Source organism: Nerophis ophidion, linkage group LG24 (assembly GCF_033978795.1).
Source record: "Nerophis ophidion isolate RoL-2023_Sa linkage group LG24, RoL_Noph_v1.0, whole genome shotgun sequence".
In the NCBI taxonomy this organism is placed as follows: Eukaryota; Metazoa; Chordata; class Actinopteri; order Syngnathiformes; family Syngnathidae; genus Nerophis; species Nerophis ophidion.
Window position 1 is genome coordinate 35,746,456 of NC_084634.1, and position 22,123 is coordinate 35,768,578.

Below are 22,123 nucleotides of genomic sequence, written 5' to 3' on the forward strand. Positions count from 1 at the left end.
TATGGACTAGACTATCAATATTATGGTAGATCCACTATGGACTGGACTGTCACTGTTAGATCCACTATGGACTGGACTCTCACTATTATGTTAGATTCACTATGGACTGGACTCTCACTATTATGTTAGATCCACTATGGACTGGACTCTCACTATTATGTTAGATCCACTATGGACTGGACTCTCACTATTATGTTAGATCCACTATGGACTAGACTCTCACTATTATGTTAGATCCACTATGGGCTGGACTCTCACTATTATGTCAGATCCACTATGGACTGGACTCTCAATATTATGTTAGATCCACTATGGACTGGACTCTCACACTATTATGTTGGATCCACTATGGACTGGACTCTCACTATTATGTTAGATCCACTAAGGACTGGACTTTCACTATTATGTTGGATCCACTATGGACTGGACTCTCACTATTATGTTAGATCCACTATGGACTAGACTCTAACTATTATGTTGGATCCACTATGGACTGGACTCTCACTATTATGTTAGATCCACTATGGACTGGACTCTCACTATTATGTTAGATCCACTATGGACTGGACTCTCACTATTATGTCAGATCCACTATGGACTGGACTCTCAATATTATGTTAGATCCACTATGGACTGGACTCTCACACTATTATGTTAGATCCACTAAGGACTGGACTTTCACTATTATGTTCGATCCACTATGGACTGGACTCTCACTATTATGTTGGATCCACTATGGACTGGACTCTCACTATTATGTTAGATCCACTACGGACTGGACTCTCACTATTATGTTAGATCCACTATGGACTGGACTCTCACTATAATGTTGGATCCACTATGGACTAGACTCTCACTATTATGTTAGATCCACTATGGACTGGACTCTCACTATTATGTTGGATCCACTATGGACTGGACTCTCACTATTTTGTTAGATCCACTCTGGACTGGACTCTCACACTATTATGTTAGATCCACTATGGACTGGACTCTCACTATTATGTTAGATCCACTATGGACTGGACTCTCACTATTTTGTTAGATCCACCATGGACTGGACTCTCACTATTATGTCAGATCCACTATGGACTGGACTCTCACTATTATGTTGGATCCACTATGGACTGGACTCTCACTATTATGTTAGATCCACTAAGGACTGGACTTTCACTATTATGTTGGATCCACTATGGACTGGACTCTCACTATTATGTCAGATCCACTATGGACTGGACTCTCAATATTATGTTAGATCCACTATGGACTGGACTGTCACTGTTAGATCCACTATGGACTGGACTCTCACTATTATGTTGGATCCACTATGGACTGGACTCTCACTATTATGTCAAATCCACTATGGACTGGACTCTCAATATTATGTTAGGTCCACTATGGGCTGGACTCTCACACTATTATGTTGGATCCACTATGGACTGGACTCTCACTATTATGTTCGATCCACTATGGACCGGACTCTCACTATTATGTTAGATCCACTATGGACTGGACTCTCACTATTATGTTAGATCCACTATGGACTAGACTCTCCCTATTATGTTAGGTCCACTATGGGCTGGACTCTCACTATTTTGTTAGATCCACCATGGACTGGACTCTCACTATTTTGTTAGATCCACTATGGACTGGACTCTCACTATTATGTTAGATCCACTATGGAGTGGACTTTCACGATTATGTTAGATCCACTATGGACTGGACTTTCACTATTATGTTAGATCCACTATGGACTGGACTTTCACTATTATGTTAGATGAACTATGGACTGGACTCTCACTATTACGTTAAATCCACTATGGACTGGACTCTCCCTATTATGTTGGATCCACTATTGACTGGACTCTCACTATTATGTTAGATCCACTATGGACTGGACTCTCACCATTATGTTAGATCCACTATGGACTGGACTCTCACACTATTATGTTGGATCCACTATGGACTGGACTCCCACTATTATGTTAGATCCACTATGGACTGGACTCTCACTATTATGTTAGATCCACTATGGACTGGACTTTCACTATTATGTTAGATCCACTATGGACTGGACTTTCACTATTATGTTAGATCCACTATGGACTAGACTCTCAATATTATGTTAGATCCACTATGGACTGGACTCTCACTATTATGTTAGATTCACTATGGACTGGACTCTCACTATTATGTTAGATCCACTATGGACTGGACTCTCACTATTATGTTAGATCCACTATGGACTGGACTCTCACTATTATGTTAGATCCACTATGGACTAGACTCTCACTATTATGTTAGATCCACTATGGGCTGGACTCTCACTATTATGTCAGATCCACTATGGACTGGACTCTCAATATTATGTTAGATCCACTATGGACTGGACTCTCACACTATTATGTTGGATCCACTATGGACTGGACTCTCACTATTATGTTAGATCCACTAAGGACTGGACTTTCACTATTATTTTCGATCCACTATGGACTGGACTCTCACTATTATGTTAGATCCACTATGGACTAGACTCTAACTATTATGTTGGATCCACTATGGACTGGACTCTCACTATTATGTTAGATCCACTATGGACTGGACTCTCACTATTATGTTAGATCCACTATGGACTGGACTCTCACTATTATGTCAGATCCACTATGGACTGGACTCTCAATATTATGTTAGATCCACTATGGACTGGACTCTCACACTATTATGTTAGATCCACTAAGGACTGGACTTTCACTATTATGTTCGATCCACTATGGACTGGACTCTCACTATTATGTTGGATCCACTATGGACTGGACTCTCACTATTATGTTAGATCCACTACGGACTGGACTCTCACTATTATGTTAGATCCACTATGGACTGGACTCTCACTATTATGTTAGATCCACTATGGACTGGACTCTCACTATTATGTTGGATCCACTATGGACTGGACTCTCACTATTATGTTAGATCCACTATGGACTGGACTCTCACACTATTATGTTAGATCCACTAAGGACTGGACTTTCACTATTATGTTCGATCCACTATGGACTGGACTCTCACTATTATGTTGGATCCACTATGGACTGGACTCTCACTATTATGTTAGATCCACTACGGACTGGACTCTCACTATTATGTTAGATCCACTACGGACTGGACTCTCACTATTATGTTAGATCCACTATGGACTGGACTCTCACTATTATGTTGGATCCACTATGGACTGGACTCTCACTATTATGTTAGATCCACTACGGACTGGACTCTCACTATTATGTTAGATCCACTATGGACTGGACTCTCACTATAATGTTGGATCCACTATGGACTAGACTCTCACTATTATGTTAGATCCACTATGGACTGGACTCTCACTATTATGTTGGATCCACTATGGACTGGACTCTCACTATTTTGTTAGATCCACTCTGGACTGGACTCTCACACTATTATGTTAGATCCACTATGGACTGGACTCTCACTATTATGTTAGATCCACTATGGACTGGACTCTCACTATTTTGTTAGATCCACCATGGACTGGACTCTCACTATTATGTCAGATCCACTATGGACTGGACTCTCACTATTATGTTGGATCCACTATGGACTGGACTCTCACTATTATGTTAGATCCACTAAGGACTGGACTTTCACTATTATGTTGGATCCACTATGGACTGGACTCTCACTATTATGTCAGATCCACTATGGACTGGACTCTCAATATTATGTTAGATCCACTATGGACTGGACTGTCACTGTTAGATCCACTATGGACTGGACTCTCACTATTATGTTAGATCCACTATGGACTGGACTCTCACTATTATGTCAAATCCACTATGGACTGGACTCTCAATATTATGTTAGGTCCACTATGGGCTGGACTCTCACACTATTATGTTGGATCCACTATGGACTGGACTCTCACTATTATGTTTGATCCACTATGGACCGGACTCTCACTATTATGTTAGATCCACTATGGACTGGACTCTCACTATTATGTTAGATCCACTATGGACTAGACTCTCCCTATTATGTTAGGTCCACTATGGGCTGGACTCTCACTATTTTGTTAGATCCACCATGGACTGGACTCTCACTATTTTGTTAGATCCACTATGGACTGGACTCTCACTATTATGTTAGATCCACTATGGAGTGGACTTTCACGATTATGTTAGATCCACTATGGACTGGACTTTCACTATTATGTTAGATCCACTATGGACTGGACTTTCACTATTATGTTAGATGAACTATGGACTGGACTCTCACTATTACGTTAAATCCACTATGGACTGGACTCTCCCTATTATGTTGGATCCACTATTGACTGGACTCTCACTATTATGTTAGATCCACTATGGACTGGACTCTCACCATTATGTTAGATCCACTATGGACTGGACTCTCACACTATTATGTTGGATCCACTATGGACTGGACTCTCACTATTATGTTAGATCCACTATGGACTGGACTCTCACTATTATGTTAGATCCACTATGGACTGGACTTTCACTATTATGTTAGATCCACTGTGGACTAGACTCTCAATATTATGTTAGATCCACTATGGACTAGACTCTCACTATTATGTTAGATCCACTATGGACTGGACTCTCACTATTATGTTAGATCCACTATGGACTGGACTTTCACTATTATGTTAGATCCACTATGGACTAGACTCTCAATATTATGTTAGATCCACTATGGACTGGGCTCTCACTATTATGTTAGATCCACTATGGACTGGACTCTCACTATTATGTTAGATCCACTATGGACTGGACTTTCACTATTATGTTAGATCCACTATGGACTAGACTCTCACTATTATGTTAGATCCACTATGGACTGGACTCTCACTATTATGAGCTTCACCTGAAATGGTTTTCACTTCACAGGTGTGCTTGAAGCTCATCCAGAAAATGCCTAAAGTGTGCAAACTAGAATATAAAACAAGTTTCCACTTATCGAACCTGTTCATTCCTAGTTGTGATGCCTTCAGGGACAATCTACAATGTAAATAGTCATGAAAATAAAGAAAATGTCCAAATGTTCTGCTTGTGCTATATAGAGTTTAGTTTAGTGTGTGAGTCATGAATAACAGTTTATTAAAGTTAATATTATTTCTCTCTTCCCTCCTCCAGTTAACCCCGGCCCAGCGAGGAGATCATCCACTTCTTTGTGGATGATTGACAGCAGCGTGGCGCCAAATCAAGACAAGAGACATTCACTGAAACTGTAAGAACTTTCCATAAGAGGAACAATAGCATGTCTTCTCATTCAGGTTAGTCAACACGACCTTGCTTTTAGAATGAAAAAAAAAAAAGAATAAAAGGAAAGGACTTTTAATGTTTGAAGTGCAAGGTGTGTGTGCTTTTGTATATAAATGAAGAGGAACGGCATTTTAAGAATGTTTTTTATGAGTGCATAGTACCTAGAACTAGTTTACTCAACAGGTTGCAGGATTAGTTTTATCTCACATTCGATCGTGGAAAAACGTGAACACAATCAATCCATTTTATGTTTGGTGATTCAAATAAAATTATTGTACCCCGGGAAAACCTTTGATTGTGTCTTTATACTGCATTCTTTTTGTACCAACCCCGTTTCCATATGAGTTGGGAAATTGTGTTAGATGTAAATATAAACAAAATACAATAATTTGCAAATCATTTTCAAGCCATATTCAGTTGAATATGCTACAAAGACAATGTCCGAACTGATTTAAAAAATATATTTTCTTTGCAAATAATCATTAACTTTAGAATTGGATGCCAGCAACACATGACAAAGAAGTTGGCAAAGGTGGCAATAAATACTGATAAAGTTGAGGAATGCTCATCAAACACTTATTAGGAACATCCCACAGGTGTGCAGGCTAATTGGGAACAGGTGGGTGCCATGATTGGGTATAAAAACAGCTTCCCAAAAAATTGCTCGGTCTTTCACAAGAAAGGATGGGGCGAGGTACACCCCTTTGTCCACAACTGCGTGAGCAAATAGTCAAACAGTTTAAGAACAACGTTTCTCAAAGTTCGACTGCAATAAATTTAGGGATTTCAACATCTATGGTCCATAATATCATCAAAAGGTTCAGAGAATCTGGAGAAATCACTCCACGTAAGCGGCATGGCCGGAAACCAACATTGAATGACCGTGACCTTCGATCCTTCAGACGGCACTGTATCAAAAACAGACATCAATCTCGAAAGGATATCACCACATAGACTCAGGATCACTTCAGAAAACCACTGTCACTAAATACAGTTGGTCGCTACATCTGTAAGTGCAAGTTAAAGCTCTACTTTGCAATGCAAAAGCCATTTATCAACAACACCCAGAAACGCTGCCGGCTTCACTATGCCCGACCTCATTAAAGATGAACTGATGCAAAGTGGAAAAGTGTTCTGTGGTCTGACAAGTCCACATTTCAAATTGTTTTTGGAAATATTTGACATTGTGTCATCCGGACCAAAGGGTAAGCGAACCATCCAGACTGTTATCGATGCAAAATTCAAAAGCCAGCATCTGTGATGGTATGGGGGTGCATTAGTGCCCAAGGCATGGGTAACTTACACATCTGTGAAGGCACCATTAATGCTGAAAGGTAAATACAGGTTTTGGAACAACATATGCTGCCATCTTTATCATGGACGCCCCTGCCTATTTCAGCAAGACAATGCCAAGTCACGTGTTACAACAGCGTGGCTTCGTAAAAAAAAGAGTGCGGGTACTTTCCTGGCCCGCCTGCAGTCCAGACCTGTCTTCCATGGAAAATGTGTGGCGCATTATGAAGCGTAAAATACGACAGCGGAGACCCCGGACTGTTGAACGACTGAAGCTCTACATAAAACAAGAATGGGAAAGAATTCCACTTTCAAAGCTTCACAACAATTAGTTTCCTCAGTTCCCAAACGTTTATTGAGTGTTGTTGAAAGAAAAGGTGATGTAACACAGTGGTGAACATGCCCTTTCCCAACTACTTTGGCACGTGTTGCAGCCATGAAATTCCAAGTTAATTATTATTTGAGTTTGAACATCAAATATCTTGTCTTTCTCGCATGTTCACCTGAATATGGGTTGAAAAGGATTTGCAAATCATTGTATTCTGTTTATATTTACATCTAACACAATTTCCCAACTCATATGGAAACGGGGTTTGTATAAAAAGAAAAAAAAAACCTATGTTCCTCTCACCCTGTGCATATTTTTTTTCAGGCACTCGATGACTTATTCCAGAATAGTTTCGTGTCCCTCCGAGGTTCTCGCGCAAGTGAGTGGGCTGGACTGCCGTACGGCCATAAATGTTTCAGAAGCGCCTTAAGCTAGCTGGCACTCATACATACATAATGTGATAGCTCACCATGTTGGCCATCTGCTGAAGATTGTACTTCATTCTCCACATCTAATATACTCTCTTAACAGTGTGGCTACCTGTGAAGGACTTTACGTCCAGCTTAACTGACAACCAAATGGGGCGGAATAGCTCGGTTGGTGCCAGCAACTTGAGGGTTCCAGGTTCGATCCCCGCTTCCGCCATCCTAGTCGCTGCCGTTGTGTCCTCGGGCAAGACACTTTACCCACCTGCTCTCAGTGCCACCCACACTGCTTTAAATGCAACTTAGATATTGGGTTTCACTATGTAAAAGCGCTTTGAGTCACTAGAGAAAAGCGCTATATAAATATAATTTACTTTGTTACCTTCTTGAGACCTCCGAAAATTGATTACCTCTTTAGGACCACCCTTTCTAGATATAGAAAGAATAGTATTTACACTATTAATAATAAAAAAAACTGTTTCCATATGAGTTGGGAAATTGTCTTAGACGTAAATATAAACAGAATACACGGATTTGCAAATCCTTTTCAGTTGAATATGCTACAAAGACAACATATTTGATGTTCACTCATAAACTTTTTTATTATTTTTTGCAAATAATAATTAACTTAGAACTTCATGGCCTGCCAATGTAGTTGGGAAAGGGCATGTTTATTTTCAAATGCGACAGTCTCAAGCCGACCCCCTGGCGGGTTCCATGGACCGCCAAGTAAGGACATTATTTCGAGCAATTTGACTTTGTTTATTTTTCAATAAACACCTCAGTCCAGGTCGCTTTCCCGCTCGCTCGTCGTCTGTCTTCGGCTCTCCTCTCTCACTCTGCGTCAGCTGCACTCCTGCTTCTTCCAGTCTCTCCGCCTTTCTCCCCCGCGTTCACAGCTGCCGCCCCTTTTAACAGTGCGCGAGGATTCATTAATTGTATCCGGGTGCGCGATCCACGCACCTGCTCGCTCGCCAGCTCCGCCCCCCTCCACCATGTTGGTGCTCTGTCGGACCGTCAGCTCCGCCTCTCCACAGAATTCTTAACGGATCTATCTATTTCTACCGCTTGTTCCTATCAGGGAGTCGCTGGAGCCAAGCTCAGCTACAATCGGGCGGAAGGCGGCATACACCCTGGACAAGTTGCCAGGGGGCAACACGGATAGACAAACATTCACACACTAGGGCCAATTTAGTGTTGCCAATCAACCTATCCCCAGGCGCATGTTTTTGGAGGTGGGAGGAAGCCGGAGTACCCGGGGCGGCATGGCTCGGTTGGTAGAGTGGCCGTGCCAGCAACTTGAGGGTTGCAGGTTCGATCCCCGCTTCCGCCATCCTAGTCCCTGCCGTTGTGTCCTCGGGCAAGACACTTTACCCACCTGCTCCCAGTGCCACCCACACTGCTTTAAAGGCAACTTAGATATTGGGTTTCACGATGTAAAAGCGCTTTGAGTCACTAGAGAAAAGCGCTATATAAATATAATTCACTTTGTTACCTTCTTGAGACCTCCGAAAATTGATTACCTCTTTAGGACCACCCTTTCTAGATATAGAAAGAATAGTATTTACAACACTAATAATAAAAAAACCCTGTTTCCATATGAGTTGGGAAATTGTGTTAGATGTAAATATAAACAGAATACAATGATTTGCAAATCCTTTTCAACCCATATTCAGTTGAATATGCTACAAAGACAACATATTTGATGTTCACTCATAAACTTTTTTTTTTTTTTTTGCAAATAATAATTAACTTAGAACTTCATGGCCTGCCAAAGTAGTTGGGAAAGGGCATGTTTATTTTCAAATGCGACAGTCTCAAGCCGACCCCTTGCAGGTTCCATGGACCACCAAGGAAGGACATTATTTCGAGCAATTTGACTTTGTTTATTTTTCAATAAACACCTCAGTCCAGGTCGCTTTCCCGCTCCTCTTTCCCGCTCGCTCTGCGTCAGCTGCACTCCTGCTTCTTCCAGTCTCTCCGCCTTTCTCCCCCGCGTTCACAGCTGCCGCCCCTTTTAACAGTGCGCGAGGATTCATTAATTGTATCCAGGTGCGCGATCCACGCACCTGCTCGCTCGCCAGCTCCGCCTCCTTTCCACCATGTTGGTGCTCTCTCGGACCGTCAGCTCCGCCTCTCCACAGAATTCTTAACGGATCTATCTATTTCTACCGCTTGTTCCTATCAGGGAGTCGCTGGAGCCAATCTCAGCTTCAATCGGGCGGAAGGCGGCATACACCCCGGACAAGTTGCCAGGGGGCAACACAGATAGACAAACATTCACACACTAGGGCCAATTTAGTGTTGCCAATCAACCTATCCCCAGGTGCATGTCTTTGGAAGTGGGAGGAAGCCGGAGAGAACCCACGCAGTCACGGAGAGAACATGCAAACTCCACACAGAAAGATCCCGAGCCTGGGATTGAACTCAGGACTACTCAAGACCTTTGTATTGTGAGGCAGATGCACCGACCCCTGTCCCACCGTGCTGCCATGACAGACTTGATATATATTCGTTTTAAAAGTCATATATGGTGGTCCCAAAACTTTCGTCCATGAACCTCAACTGATATGAAGTCACATGGTGGCTTTTAACCCTCAACTGAGTTAGCAAGAGTAGCATGTTTGCACTGCAGGTAATGATTAGGCCGGGATATCGATCCCTGTGACTCAATAGTCTGCAGCCTGACTGACGCCCGTCCAGCCTCAGTCCTCCTCACACCGCATCTCTTCCCTGAGCAATGAAGGCGTGCTCGGCAACCGTCGTCCTCCTCCTAGCCTGCGTCAGCCATGTTTCTCTAGCTTGCCCGCCGCTGTGCAAATGCTACCCGAGAAGAGCCGAGGTGGTCTGCAATCAGGTCCCCCTGACGTCCTTCCCCTCCGAGGGCCTGCCCCACAACACCAGCACCCTCACCATCCAGTTCACCAACATCACGTCCATCACCGAGCGGGATCTGGAAGCTACGCCCCGCCTGAAGGAGCTCCATTTGTTCAACAACCGGCTGAAGAACCTCTCCTCGCATCTTCTCAGGGGCGTTCCTCAGCTCACGGCTTTAGACCTGACCGGCAACAAGTTGACCCACTTGCCCGCGGACGTCTTCAGCCACGCTCCTCTTCGCAGCCTGGTGCTCAAGAACAACCTGATGGAGATGGCGGAACCCGGGTGGATTCCGGACAACAGCAGCCTGACTTGGCTGGACATTTCTGGGAACCGCTTGACCAAAATCCCGGCTGACTTCCTCCAGAAGATGCCTCAACTGGAGAGCCTCGACCTCTCCAACAACCTCCTGGAGACCATCTCTGCAAATGCTCTGAATCGACTCACCAAGCTGGACCGCCTGAATCTACGCAACAACAACCTGGACGCCCTGGATGCTTCCGTTCTTGTAAACACCCGCAACCTCACCTACTTGTTCCTGTCCAGGAACCGGCTCACACACCTCCCCGGGAATATTTTCCAGGAGCTCAGTCAGCTCAAGCACCTCAGCCTGGACGACAACAAGCTGAGCAACATCCCCACGGGACTGCTGGACAGCCTTGAGTCCCTCGATCCCGAAGGACTGGACCTTACTGGCAACCCTTGGTTGTGCGACGCTCAGCTGGAGTACCTTTTCAGGTGGCTCCAGAAGAACCGGACCACGCTCTTCCTCCCTGAGACCATCACGTGTTCTGGTCCGCAGTCTCTGAAGAGCCGCTCAGTCATGTCGTTGACAGAAAGTGAACTAAACCTTCGGGCCTCGTAATGAAAACGTTGCAACAAGTAATCCTACTCAGCTAGCAATACAGACATGATAATGTAACCCGCGACCCCGAAGGGAATAAGCGGTAGAAAATGGATGGATGGATGTTCAGTTGTAATTAAACTTACAGTTATACTCATTAAATTGGTTAGTCTGTTATTGGTTCTGTCGTGACCTTGGTTTTCCACTTTAGGTGCGGCTTGGCATAGTATGTAGAGCGGTGGTCGGAGGGGCCTTCAGGCAGTCTCGCTTCCGTCAGTCTACAAATGTAGCTTACCACCACCCGGTGTGAATGAATGATGGTGTGAACGACTTCCGGCCGTCATCGTGCGGGTTGCTTGGACCATCAAGGAAGGACAATGCTTTTGCAGGTTTGACTCTTTATTTTTCAATAAAGCTTTGTCTTTTCTTCGGATCGCTTTTCAGCCGCTCCTCTCTCGCCTTCATCGCTGCGTTCGGCTCGCTCCCAGTCGTTCTTGCTCGTCTGGTTCGTCTACTCCTTCTGCCTCCTTCTTTCCTCCTTCTCCCATTTTATATACTGCTAGGAGATAGGCCTCCTGGCCGCCATCTTGAGTAGGACTATGGCTTGCCCTACCCCGCCGTCGGCTGCGCCTCTCCACGGATGGGTTCCCACTTCTCCGTTAGCGCTTTGAGTACCTAATAATAGAAAAGCGCGATATAAACTCTAATCTATTATTATTATTATTTTCTTGTGCATTCTAAACCGTCATGAAAGAGTTCAGTTCAAAACTTGGGAAACAAACATTTTTGCAGCAAATTCCTAAAAACCACAGAGCACTTGAGGAACTTGGACCACGGCAAACAAATTGTCAGATTCTTGCATTGACATTTTGACCCATGCTAGGGAAGTGTATTTTTGGTCTTGTCCCCCTCTAAATTATATTTATATAGCGCTTTTCTCTAGTGACTCAAAGCGCACCCAATATCTAAGTTACATTTAAACCAGTGTGGGTGGCACTGTGAGCAAGTGCGTAAAGTGTCTTGCCCAAGGACACAACAGCAGTGACTAGGTTGGTAGAAGGTGGGGATTGAACCAGGAACCCTCAAGTTGCTGGCATGGCCACTCTCTCAGGAGGGCAACACGGCGGTGCGGCCGGATCAAATTGGACGTCGGAGTTGCTTTATTACAAGCGATCGTCGTTATTCAGTTCTGTAGTACCAGAAGGATCTCCGGTCAAAAAAATGAAGGAGCCGAACAACCTGACCTTGTAAGGCAATGTTCATGCGTAGTGACTGGGAAAACACAATATGTATACCATAACTTGTACGGTTGCCGTTTAAGATAAACATGGAATCTCTCCTCCAGGATAGGGCTATCACTTTTGCATTCCGAAGCCTGGTTGTTTTGCTTCTTCTCGTGAGCGGGCTAATTCCAGTCCACATTCGAATGTCCAACTAAGGCTTGTTCTCAAACATTATTTACTTAAACCTGGTAGGTTCGCTTTCTCCAAGTTGAATATAAACATATGAAGAACATGAGTTCATTAATTCACAGAACACTGGGGTCCAAACATCTCCGAGGCGTTCCTCAAGGCTCCGCTTTAAGTCATCTCCTTTTTAGCAGTTACAACACTTTTTCATAATGCGATTTATGTAACTCGGGTGTTGCGGTAGCTTTTTTACTTCGAATGCAGTCAGTCGTCATTTGTTCGACTTCTTCAGTCATATTGATGGTGTTCCTCAAGGTTCCATTTTAGGTCCTTTCCTTTTTCATAATTCGGGCTTTTTAACTGTTGGCTTGCGAGTTCAGTTAGAAAAAAAAACTTGTGAGAGTCTTAAATCATCATTGATATGATCTTTGGCCTACTATACACTAGGCTATGAGGTCGCCCGTAAGGACCAGATGAGTCGCCCGCTGGCCTGTTCTAAAAATAGCTCAAATAGCAGCACTTACCAGTGAGCTGCATCTATTTTTTAAATTGTATTTATTTACTAACAAGCTGGTCTCGCTTTGCTGGACATTTTTAATTCTAAGAGAGACAAAACTCAAATAAAATCTGAAAATCCAAAAAAATATTTTAAAGACTTGGTCTTCACTTGTTTAAATTAATTCATTTATTTTTTTACTTTGCTTCTTATAACTTTCAGAAAGACAATTTTAGAGAAAAAATACAAGCTTAAAAATGATTTTAGGATTTTTAAACACATACCTTTTTACCTTTTAAATTCCTTCCTCTTCTTTCCTGACAATTTAAATCAATGTCCAAGTAAATTATTTCTTTTTATTGTAAAGAATAAAAGATATAAATGATAATAGTTAAAAAAAAAAAAAATTAAATAAATAATTTAATTCTTCATTTTAGCTTTAGATTATTCGACGAAGAATATTTGTGAAATATTTCTTCAAAATTATTATGATTAAAATCTTAAAAAATATATTGTGGCAAATCTAGAAAATCTTTAGAATCAAAATTAAATCTTATTCCAAAGTCTTTTGAATTTATTTTTTAAATTTTTGTTCTGGAAAATCTAGAAGAAATAATGATTTGTCTTTGTTAGAAATATAGCTTGGTCCTATTTGTTATATATTCTAACAAAGTGCAGATTGGATTTTAACCTATTTTAAACATGTCATCAAAATTCTAAAATTAATCTTAATCAGGAAAAATTACTAATTATTTTTGTAATTTTTTCCAAAAGATTCAAATTAGCTAGTTTTTTTCTTCTTTTTGTTTGGTAGAATTATGAATTTTAAAGAGTTGAAATTGAAGATAAACTATGTTTCAAAATTTAATTTCCTGTTTTCTCCTCTTTTAAACCGTTCAATTTTTGTCATCATTTATTCTCTAAAAGAAAACCCTTCCATAAAAGGAAAAAAAAATGTACGACAGAATGACGGACAGAAATACAATTTATTTAAGTGTGTATCAAACTGGTAGCCCTTCACATTAATCAATCAATCAATCAATGTTTACTTATATAGCCCTAAATCACTAGTGTCTCAAAGGGCTGCACAAACCACTACGACATCCTCGGTAGGCCCACATAAGGGCAAGGAAAACTCACACCCAGTGGGACGTCGGTGACAATGATGACTATGAGAACCTTGGAGAGGAGAAAAGCAATGGATGTCGAGCGGGTCCAACATGATACTGTGAAAGTTCAATCCACAATAGATCCAACACAGCCGCGAGAGTCCAGTCCAAAGCGGATCCAGCACAGCAGCGAGAGTCCCGTTCACAGCGGAGCCAGCAGGAAACCATCCCAAGCGGAGGCGGATCAGCAGCGCAGAGATGTCCCCAGCCGATACACAGAAATAAGACGTGATGGGAAGAACTTAGGCCCCACAGCCTTTTAAATTTCTGGAAATGAGTTGAATCTCTCTGTTGTATATTCTTCTGAGAGCCAGTGTCCACCGGAGTGGACATTTGTGTTTTTGCATAACCGGGATATATTTTTTTTCTGAAAAACAAAAATCCACTACAGAGATTGAATAGACTGTAAAGACAAGATACTTAACGTTCGAACCGGAAAACGTTGTTTTTTGCAAATATTAGCTCATTTGGAACAGGCATTGTGTCCTCCTGAACAAAGTGGAAAAGAACCATCCGGATTATTCGAGGCGCAAAGTTGAAAAGCCAGCATCTGTGATGGTATGGGGGTGCATTAGTGCCCAAGGCATGGGTAACTTACATATCTGTGAAGGCACCATTAATGCTGAAAGGTACATACAGGTTTTGGAACAACATATGTTGCCATCCTAGCAACGTTATCATGGACGCCCCTGCTTATTTCAGCGAGACAATGCCAAGCCACGTGTTACAACAGCCATACATTGAAAATGTGTGGCGCAATATGACGTCTAAAATACCACAACGGAGAACCCGGACAACTTAAGCTGTACATCAAGCAAGAATGGGAAATAATTCCACCTGAAAAGCTCCAACAATGTTTCTCCTCAGTTCCCAAACGTTTACTGAGTTTTGTTTAAAGGAAAGGTGATGTAACACAGTGGTGAACATGCCCTTTCCCAACTACTTAGGCCATGTTGAAGCCATGACATTCTTAGTAAAAAGCAAAAAAAATAAGTTTCTCAGTCTGAATGTTAAATATCTTGTCTTTGCAGTCTATTCAATTGAATATAAGTTGAAAAGGATTTGCTAATTATTGAATTCTGTTTTTATTTACCATTTACACGTGTCGACTTCACTGGTTTTGGGTTTGTATACATTTTCAAACTTGAAGAAATTACAGCTGCTCTCCCCCTCCGGTCACCACCGAACCCGAGAGGGACAAGCGGTAGGAAATGGATAGATGAATGGGACTTATTGAAATCAAATACATAATGTGATGAAACAGTGCCATCTGCTGGATGGGCTTCAGCATTACTGCGAGGACTATGAACAAACAAGAAGTGCTGAAGACGTCCGTACGAATGGACAAACAATAATAATAATAGATTTTATTTGTAAAAATCACTTTACATTGAGTAAACAACCTCAAAGTGCTACAGTGTATTAAAACAATAAAAAGATAATGAAAAATAAAAACTAGAACAGCCTAATAGTTAGATATAATATGCATATATATTTTTTTTAAGGAAGGGTTTTTAAGCCTTTTGTAAAGCATTAACAGTCTGTGGTGCACTCAGGTGGTCAGGGAGAGCGTTCCATAAACTGGAAGCGGCAGAGCAGAAAGCCCGGTCTCGCCTTGTTCGTAGGTTTGTCCTCAGAGGTTGGAGGAGGTTTGCCTGTCCGGAGCGGAGGTGTCGTGTTGAGGATTTTGGGGGTGGGTAGTTCTTTGAGGTAGAGGGAGGCACTGGTGGGTGAGTAGGGAGACTCTGTATTCATTCCAGAGTGGAAAAGGAAGCCAGTGAAGGGATTTGAGAATTGGTGTGATATGGTCATACTTGAGGATGCATGGGAGTTTGCCCAACCAGTCTACATGTGCTTTGTGGACTTGGAGAAGGCATTCGACCGTGTCCCTCGGGAAGTCCTGTGGGGAGTGCTCAGAGAGTATGGGGTATCAGACTGTCTTATTGTGGCAGTCCACTCCCTGTATGATCAGTGCCAGAGCTTGGTCCGCATTGGCGGAAGTTTCCAGTGAGGGTTGGACTCCGCCAAGGCTGTCCTTTGTCACCGATTCTGTTCATAACTTTTATAGACAGAATTTCTAGGCGCAGTCAAGATCCAGTTTGGTGGCTGCTGGATTAGGTCTCTGCTTTTTGCAGATGATGTGGTCCTGATGGCTTCATCTGGCCAGGATCTTCAGCTCTCACTGGATCGGTTCGCAGCCGAGTGTGAAGTGACTGGGATGAGAATCAGCACCTCCAAGTCCGAGTCCATGGTTCTCGCCAGAAAAAGAGTGGCGTGCCATCTCCGGGTTGGGAAGGAGACCCTGCCCCCAAGTGGAGGAGTTCAAGTACCTCGGAGTCTTGTTTACGAGTGAGGGAAGAGTGGATCATGAGATCTACGGACGGGTCGGTGTGGCGCTGTATCGATCCGTTGTGGTGAAGAAGGAGCTGAGCCGGAAGGCAAAGCTCTCAATTTACCGGTCGCGCTACGTTCCCATCCTCACCTATGGTCATGAGCTTTGGGTTTTGACCAAAAGGACAAGATCAAGGGTAGAAGTGGCCGAAAGGAGTTTTCTCCGCCGGGTGGCGGAGCTCGACCTTAGAGATAGGGTGAGAAGCTCTGCCATCCGGGAGGAACTCAAAGAAAAGCCGCTGCTCCTCCACATCGGGAGGAGCCAGATGAGGTGGTTCGGGCATCTGGTCAGGATGCCACCCGAACGCCTCCCGAGGGAGGTGTTTAGGGCACGTCCGAATGGTAGGAAGCCACGGGGAAGACCCAGGACACGTTGGGAAGACTATGTCTCCCGGCTGGCCTGGGAACGCCTCGGGATCCCCCAGGAAGAGCTGGACAAACTGGCTGGGGAGAGGGAAGTCTGGGCTTCCCTGCTTAAACTGCTGCCCCAAGCGGAAAAAGATGGATGGTCATATTTCCGCACTCTCATCAAACAATGGAAGAGAACTCCCGTCCGTACTTGTCCATGGAAACAACTTACCAAGAAGCAAAAGAAGAATCAACCGTGGAGGACAAAGGCATCGCAAAAAAGACATTATATGCAACATTCATAAAGAAGTACAAATTGTGCAAAAACAAGGTAACTAACATCTTGCGATAGCTTGTCAATCACTGATTAGACGGCTGTGGAAATGTTTGCTCGGTTTTGTTTGCCTATTGCAACATGATGCCCTCTCTGCTCCCGTCTGATGTGGATTCATTTGGTGGGAAACTGGTTTCTAAGGGAAGGGATGAACGGTCGCTAATTCAGAATTGAATCCTACGGGTCTTTTTAGTGCTTAAAAATGAGCTTAAGGCTTTTTCTCATGGTTTTTGTTTTGACCACCTGTGGCATCCGTGCTTGCCCGCACTCGTGCTCCTGCTCCTTTTCACCTCGGGGCGCCGAGGTGGAGTGCAGTGACACCTCCATGACGTCCTTCCCCGTGGACGCTTTACCTCCCAACACCACTCGCTTATCCGTCCAGTCCACCCAGCTCAGCGCCGTAGAACCCCATCATCTGGGCGCAGTGACCCTTCTGAGGAGTCTCCAGCTGTATCACAACAAACTGGACAAGCTTCCTTGGGATCTCCTGAGGAACACTTCCCAACTGACCACTTTGGATCTCACAGGTAACCTTCTCGTACGATTGCCTCCAAAGATCTTCGACCAGAAGTCTCTGCGCAACCTGCTCCTTAAGAACAACCGCATTGAAGAAGTCGATGCTGAGTGGTTCTCGGAAACCAGCAGCCTCATTCAGCTCGATTTATCCAGGAATCTATTATCCCGCATCCCGTCTGTTTTTCTGCACAAACTGGAACACCTAGAACATCTTGACCTGAGCCATAACAACCTTGAAGAACTCCAAGCAGGAGCCTTGGAGAAACTACACCAGCTGGACACCCTTAACCTCGCCAGGAACAAACTGAGCACCCTGAACCATTCGCTTTTCAAACACAACCAGAGGCTTTCAAGACTGTTCCTGCAGGAGAATCATCTCAGGGAGCTTCACCTGGGACTCCTCTCGGGTCTTCCCCGCCTTCAGATGCTTCTTCTCAACCAGAACCAGCTCCAACGTCTCCCCCAAAGCCTGCTGGGTGGCACGAACTCTACTTTCCAGATGATTCTGACTGGGAACCCGTGGCTGTGCGATGAGAAGATCGACTATCTGCGGCGATGGCTTATCGACCACCCTGGCAATGTCTTCTTCTTGGACGAGGTCACTTGCACCGGCCCGGAAACTCTCAAAAATAGACCGGTGGCATCTTTAACAGGACATGACCTTGGTCTTGTCGGAGATGAGGAATTGGCTCATTTTCTGGATAAACACGATTGAAAATGATCATAAACCCCGCCTTTCGCCCAAATGCAGCTGAGATAGGCTCCAGCAACCCCAAAAGGGACAAACGGTAGAAAAAAAATGGATGGATGGACAATACAAATACACTACCTAGTGGCGGTGCAATTTAGTGTATAAATCAACACCAAAATACTGTGCACACTAAAAAATGCTGGATTATTTTGATAACCCAATTTATGAGTTGCTTGTGTTGGGTTAAATTCTGGAGTTATTTTAATGAATAGCAATCCATTTTTTGGGTTATAAGGATATTATTTCAACTCATTTCCTGGGATTGAAAAATTAACCCAAAATGTTGAGTTAAAATAACTCAAATAAGGGGTTTGTCCTTTTCTGAACCGGCAGTCGGGTTAAAATTGGGTTATTTTGATAACCCAATTTATGGGTTGCTAGTGTTGGGTTGAATTTTGTTATTTTTATGAATAGCATTCCATTTTTTGGGTTATAAGTATATTATTTCAACTCATTTCCTGGGATTGAAAAATTAACCCAAAATGTTGAGTTAAAATAACTCAAATAAGGGGTTTGACCTTTTCTGAACCGGCAGTTGGGTTAAAATTGGGTTTTTTTGATAACCCAATTTATGGGTTGCTAGTGTTGGGTTGAATTTTGTTATTTTTATGAATAGCATTCCATTTTTTGGGTTATAAGTATATTATTTCAACTCATTTCCTGGGATTGAAAAATTAACCCAAAATGTTGAGTTAAAATAACTCAAATAAGGGGTTTGTCCTTTTCTGAACCGTCAGTTGGGTTAAAATTGGGTTTTTTTGATAACCCAATTCATGGGTTGCTAGTGTTGGGTTAATTTTTGTTATTTTTATGAATAGAAATCAATTTTTTGGGTTGTGAAGATATTATTTCAACTCATTTCCTGGGTTTTCAAAATGATGAACCATTTCTGGGTTGTTTTTCAAGTAGCAACGCATTTTTGGGTGAAACAATTTTGTTTAATTAAAGATATACTTTTTCTTGAAGGGAATTTTATTATGGATTAACCTCATTTACATTATTTACAATCACCCAGCATTGAGTTAGCATAACTCAACTTTTGGGTTAAATAATTCAACCAAATAGTTAGGTGGTGAATAACCCAACATTTAGTTGGCATAACCCAACTTTTGGGTTAAATAACTCAACGCAAAAGTTGGGTTGAAAAATTAACCCAAAATGTTGAGTTAAAATAACATCAAATAAGGGGTTTGTCCTTTTCTGAACCGTCAGTTGGGTTAAAATTGGGTTTTTTTGATAACCCAATTCATGGGTTGCTAGTGTTGGGTTAATTTTTGTTATTTTTATGAATAGAAATCAATTTTTTGGGTTGTGAAGATATTATTTCAACTCATTTCCTGGGTTTTCAAAATGATGAACCATTTCTGGGTTGTTTTTCAACTAGCAACGCATTTTTGGGTAAAAGGTTTTGTTTTGTTTATTACAAAAGAAAGTTGTTTCCTGAAGGGAATTTTATTATAGATTAATCTTACTGCCATTATTTACAATCACCCAAAATTGAGTTAGTGTAACTCAACTTTTGGGTTAAATAATTCAACCCAATAGTTAGCTGGTGAATAACCCAACATTTAGTTAGCATTACTCAAAAGTTTTGTTGAATAATTAAACGTAAAAGTTGTGTTGAAAAATTTACCCAAAATGTTGAGTTAAAATAACTCAAATAAGGGGTTTTTCCTTTTCTGGACCAGCAGTAGGGTTAAAATTGTTTTTTTTTTTGATAACCCAATTTATGGGTTGCTAGTGTTGGGTTAAATTTCGGAGTTATTTTAATGAATAGCAATCAATTTTGGGGGTTATAAGGATATTATTTCGACTCATTTCTTGGGTTTTCAAAATGATGAACCATTTCTGGGTTGTTTTTCAACTTGCAACGCTTTTTGGGGTAAAATGTTTTGTTGTTTTATTTAAAAAGATGCTTTATTCTTCAAGGGAATTAGATTATGGATTAATATTGTTTACATCATTTACAATCGCCCAACATTGAGTAAGCATAACTCAACTTTTGGGTTGAAAAAAATTAACCCAAAATGTTGAGTTAAAATAACTCAAATAAGAGGTTTGTCCTTTTCTAAACCAACCAATTGGGTTATTTTTTAACCCAACATTCTTTTAGTGTGTAAGCTCTGTAGTTTTTAGATCTTTGTACGCGTCAAAGCCGGGCCAATAAATCAATTTCATGGAACGGTAAAAGAAAGTGGACTTTGCCATGTTTGTGTGTTTGTTTGTTTACTTCATATCTTTCTTCCAAACAGGGTGCAAGAGGTTTCACTCTGTGCCTCGCTCCATGAGTTTGTTCAATAACAGAATCAAATAAATAGAGTGAATCCTCTTGTCAGTCATCCACAAGATTGTGCTCGGGGAAAATAATTCCACTTCGAGATGTTCAATATTTATTTAAATGCATTTTTTCCCTAGCAGAGATTTAGAGAAGGGATGTGCAGGTCGATCGGCCAATTTTGACTGATTTAAAAAATGCTCGCCCTCTGGTCAACATATGAAATAACAAGTCCGTGTAAAAATTTGAAGTGCTCTCTGTCAGGTTCAAACACCGATGACGTCTATTAGACGAGACAAGAAGCAAGGAATCAGACCGAGACAGGATTCAATTTTGCTCATAAGAATAGCCCGTGCACTTGTACCCTCGTACAATGTCGCTCCACGTCTCATCATTTATTTGGGCATTCCCTAATTACATGGCTGCAGCTGTTTCTAAGGGGAAGGAGGTCATAAACAGCTGCCGCACTCGGTCATAAACAGTTTAAAGAAAAGGTGCCTGAAGCAGTGTCAGGTCTGCTCCCTCTCCCTGCTTTGTAGCTCTCGGGTCATGACAAGGTCTTCCTGTGGCTGTCCGATAGATCAAAGAAGCCGACACCTCCACGTCGCATCCCATCGCGCACAGTGGAGGTTTACAAGCGGTAGGCCTTTTGCTTGATGAGAACAAAGGGCAGCCTGAACTCATGGGAAAACAAGTTGTGTGATAACTTATACACAATTATTCTGACACTTCCCCTCTGGTCAACGTATGAAATAACAAGTGTGTGTAAATATTTGAAGTGCTCCCCGTCTGGTCAACATATGAAATAACAAGTCTGTGTAAATATTTAAAGTGCTCCCCCTCTGGTTAACATATGAAATAACAAGTTTGTGTAAATATTTGAAGTGCTCCCCTTCTGGTCAACATATGAAACAACAAGTCTGTGTAAATATTTAAAGTGTTCCCCCTCTGGTTAACGTATGAAATGACAAGTTTGTGTAAATATTTGAAGTGCTCCCCTTCTGGTCAACATATGAAATAACAAGTGTGGGTGAATATTTGAAGTGCTCCCCCTCTGGTCAACGTATGAAATAACAAGTGTGGGTAAATATTTGAAGTTCTCCCCTTCTGGTCAACATATGAAATAACAAGTGTGGGTGAATATTTGAAGTGCTCCCCGTCTGGTCAACATATGAAATAACAAGTGTGTGTAAGAAATTGAAATGCCAAAAATGGCCAAAATTCATTTAAAATATATATATAATTATGTATATAGAGACATACTGTAATAACTTGAAGTAAATAATGAAGATTGAAAAACAATTACAAACAAAAAATTCCGAGTAAAAAAATGTGCTTTTTTTTCACAATGTGTCAACTATTTT

General features: G+C 42.1%; 3 protein-coding genes across 6 annotated transcripts in view; all 3 read left to right on the forward strand.

Annotated features, from left to right (window-relative positions):
• The window catches only part of LOC133542353 (rho-associated protein kinase 2-like), a 164,359-nt gene extending 158,768 nt beyond the window's left edge, over positions 1 to 5,591 (forward strand). For all 4 annotated transcript variants that reach the window (XR_009804135.1, XM_061886406.1, XM_061886407.1 and 1 more), the window contains one exon: positions 5,175 to 5,591. Coding sequence is in view for 1 of the 4 variants with exons in the window: in XM_061886407.1 (XP_061742391.1) it covers positions 5,175 to 5,178 (4 nt within the window). In the remaining 3 variants the exon portion in view is untranslated. The remainder of the gene's footprint in view (positions 1 to 5,174) is intronic.
• Positions 5,592 to 10,038: 4,447 nt separating this feature from the next.
• si:dkey-90m5.4 (leucine-rich alpha-2-glycoprotein) lies at positions 10,039 to 11,326 on the forward strand. Its single transcript, XM_061885915.1, has one exon. The coding sequence runs from the start codon at positions 10,090 to 10,092 to the stop codon at positions 11,089 to 11,091; it is 1,002 nt and encodes a 333-aa protein (XP_061741899.1). The 5' UTR covers positions 10,039 to 10,089; the 3' UTR covers positions 11,092 to 11,326.
• Positions 11,327 to 17,192: 5,866 nt separating this feature from the next.
• On the forward strand, positions 17,193 to 21,672 carry LOC133542260 (leucine-rich alpha-2-glycoprotein-like). The gene has a single exon (XM_061886209.1). It carries the CDS (start codon positions 17,420 to 17,422, stop codon positions 18,446 to 18,448), a length of 1,029 nt encoding a protein of 342 aa, XP_061742193.1. The 5' UTR covers positions 17,193 to 17,419; the 3' UTR covers positions 18,449 to 21,672.
• Positions 21,673 to 22,123: the final 451 nt, after the last annotated feature.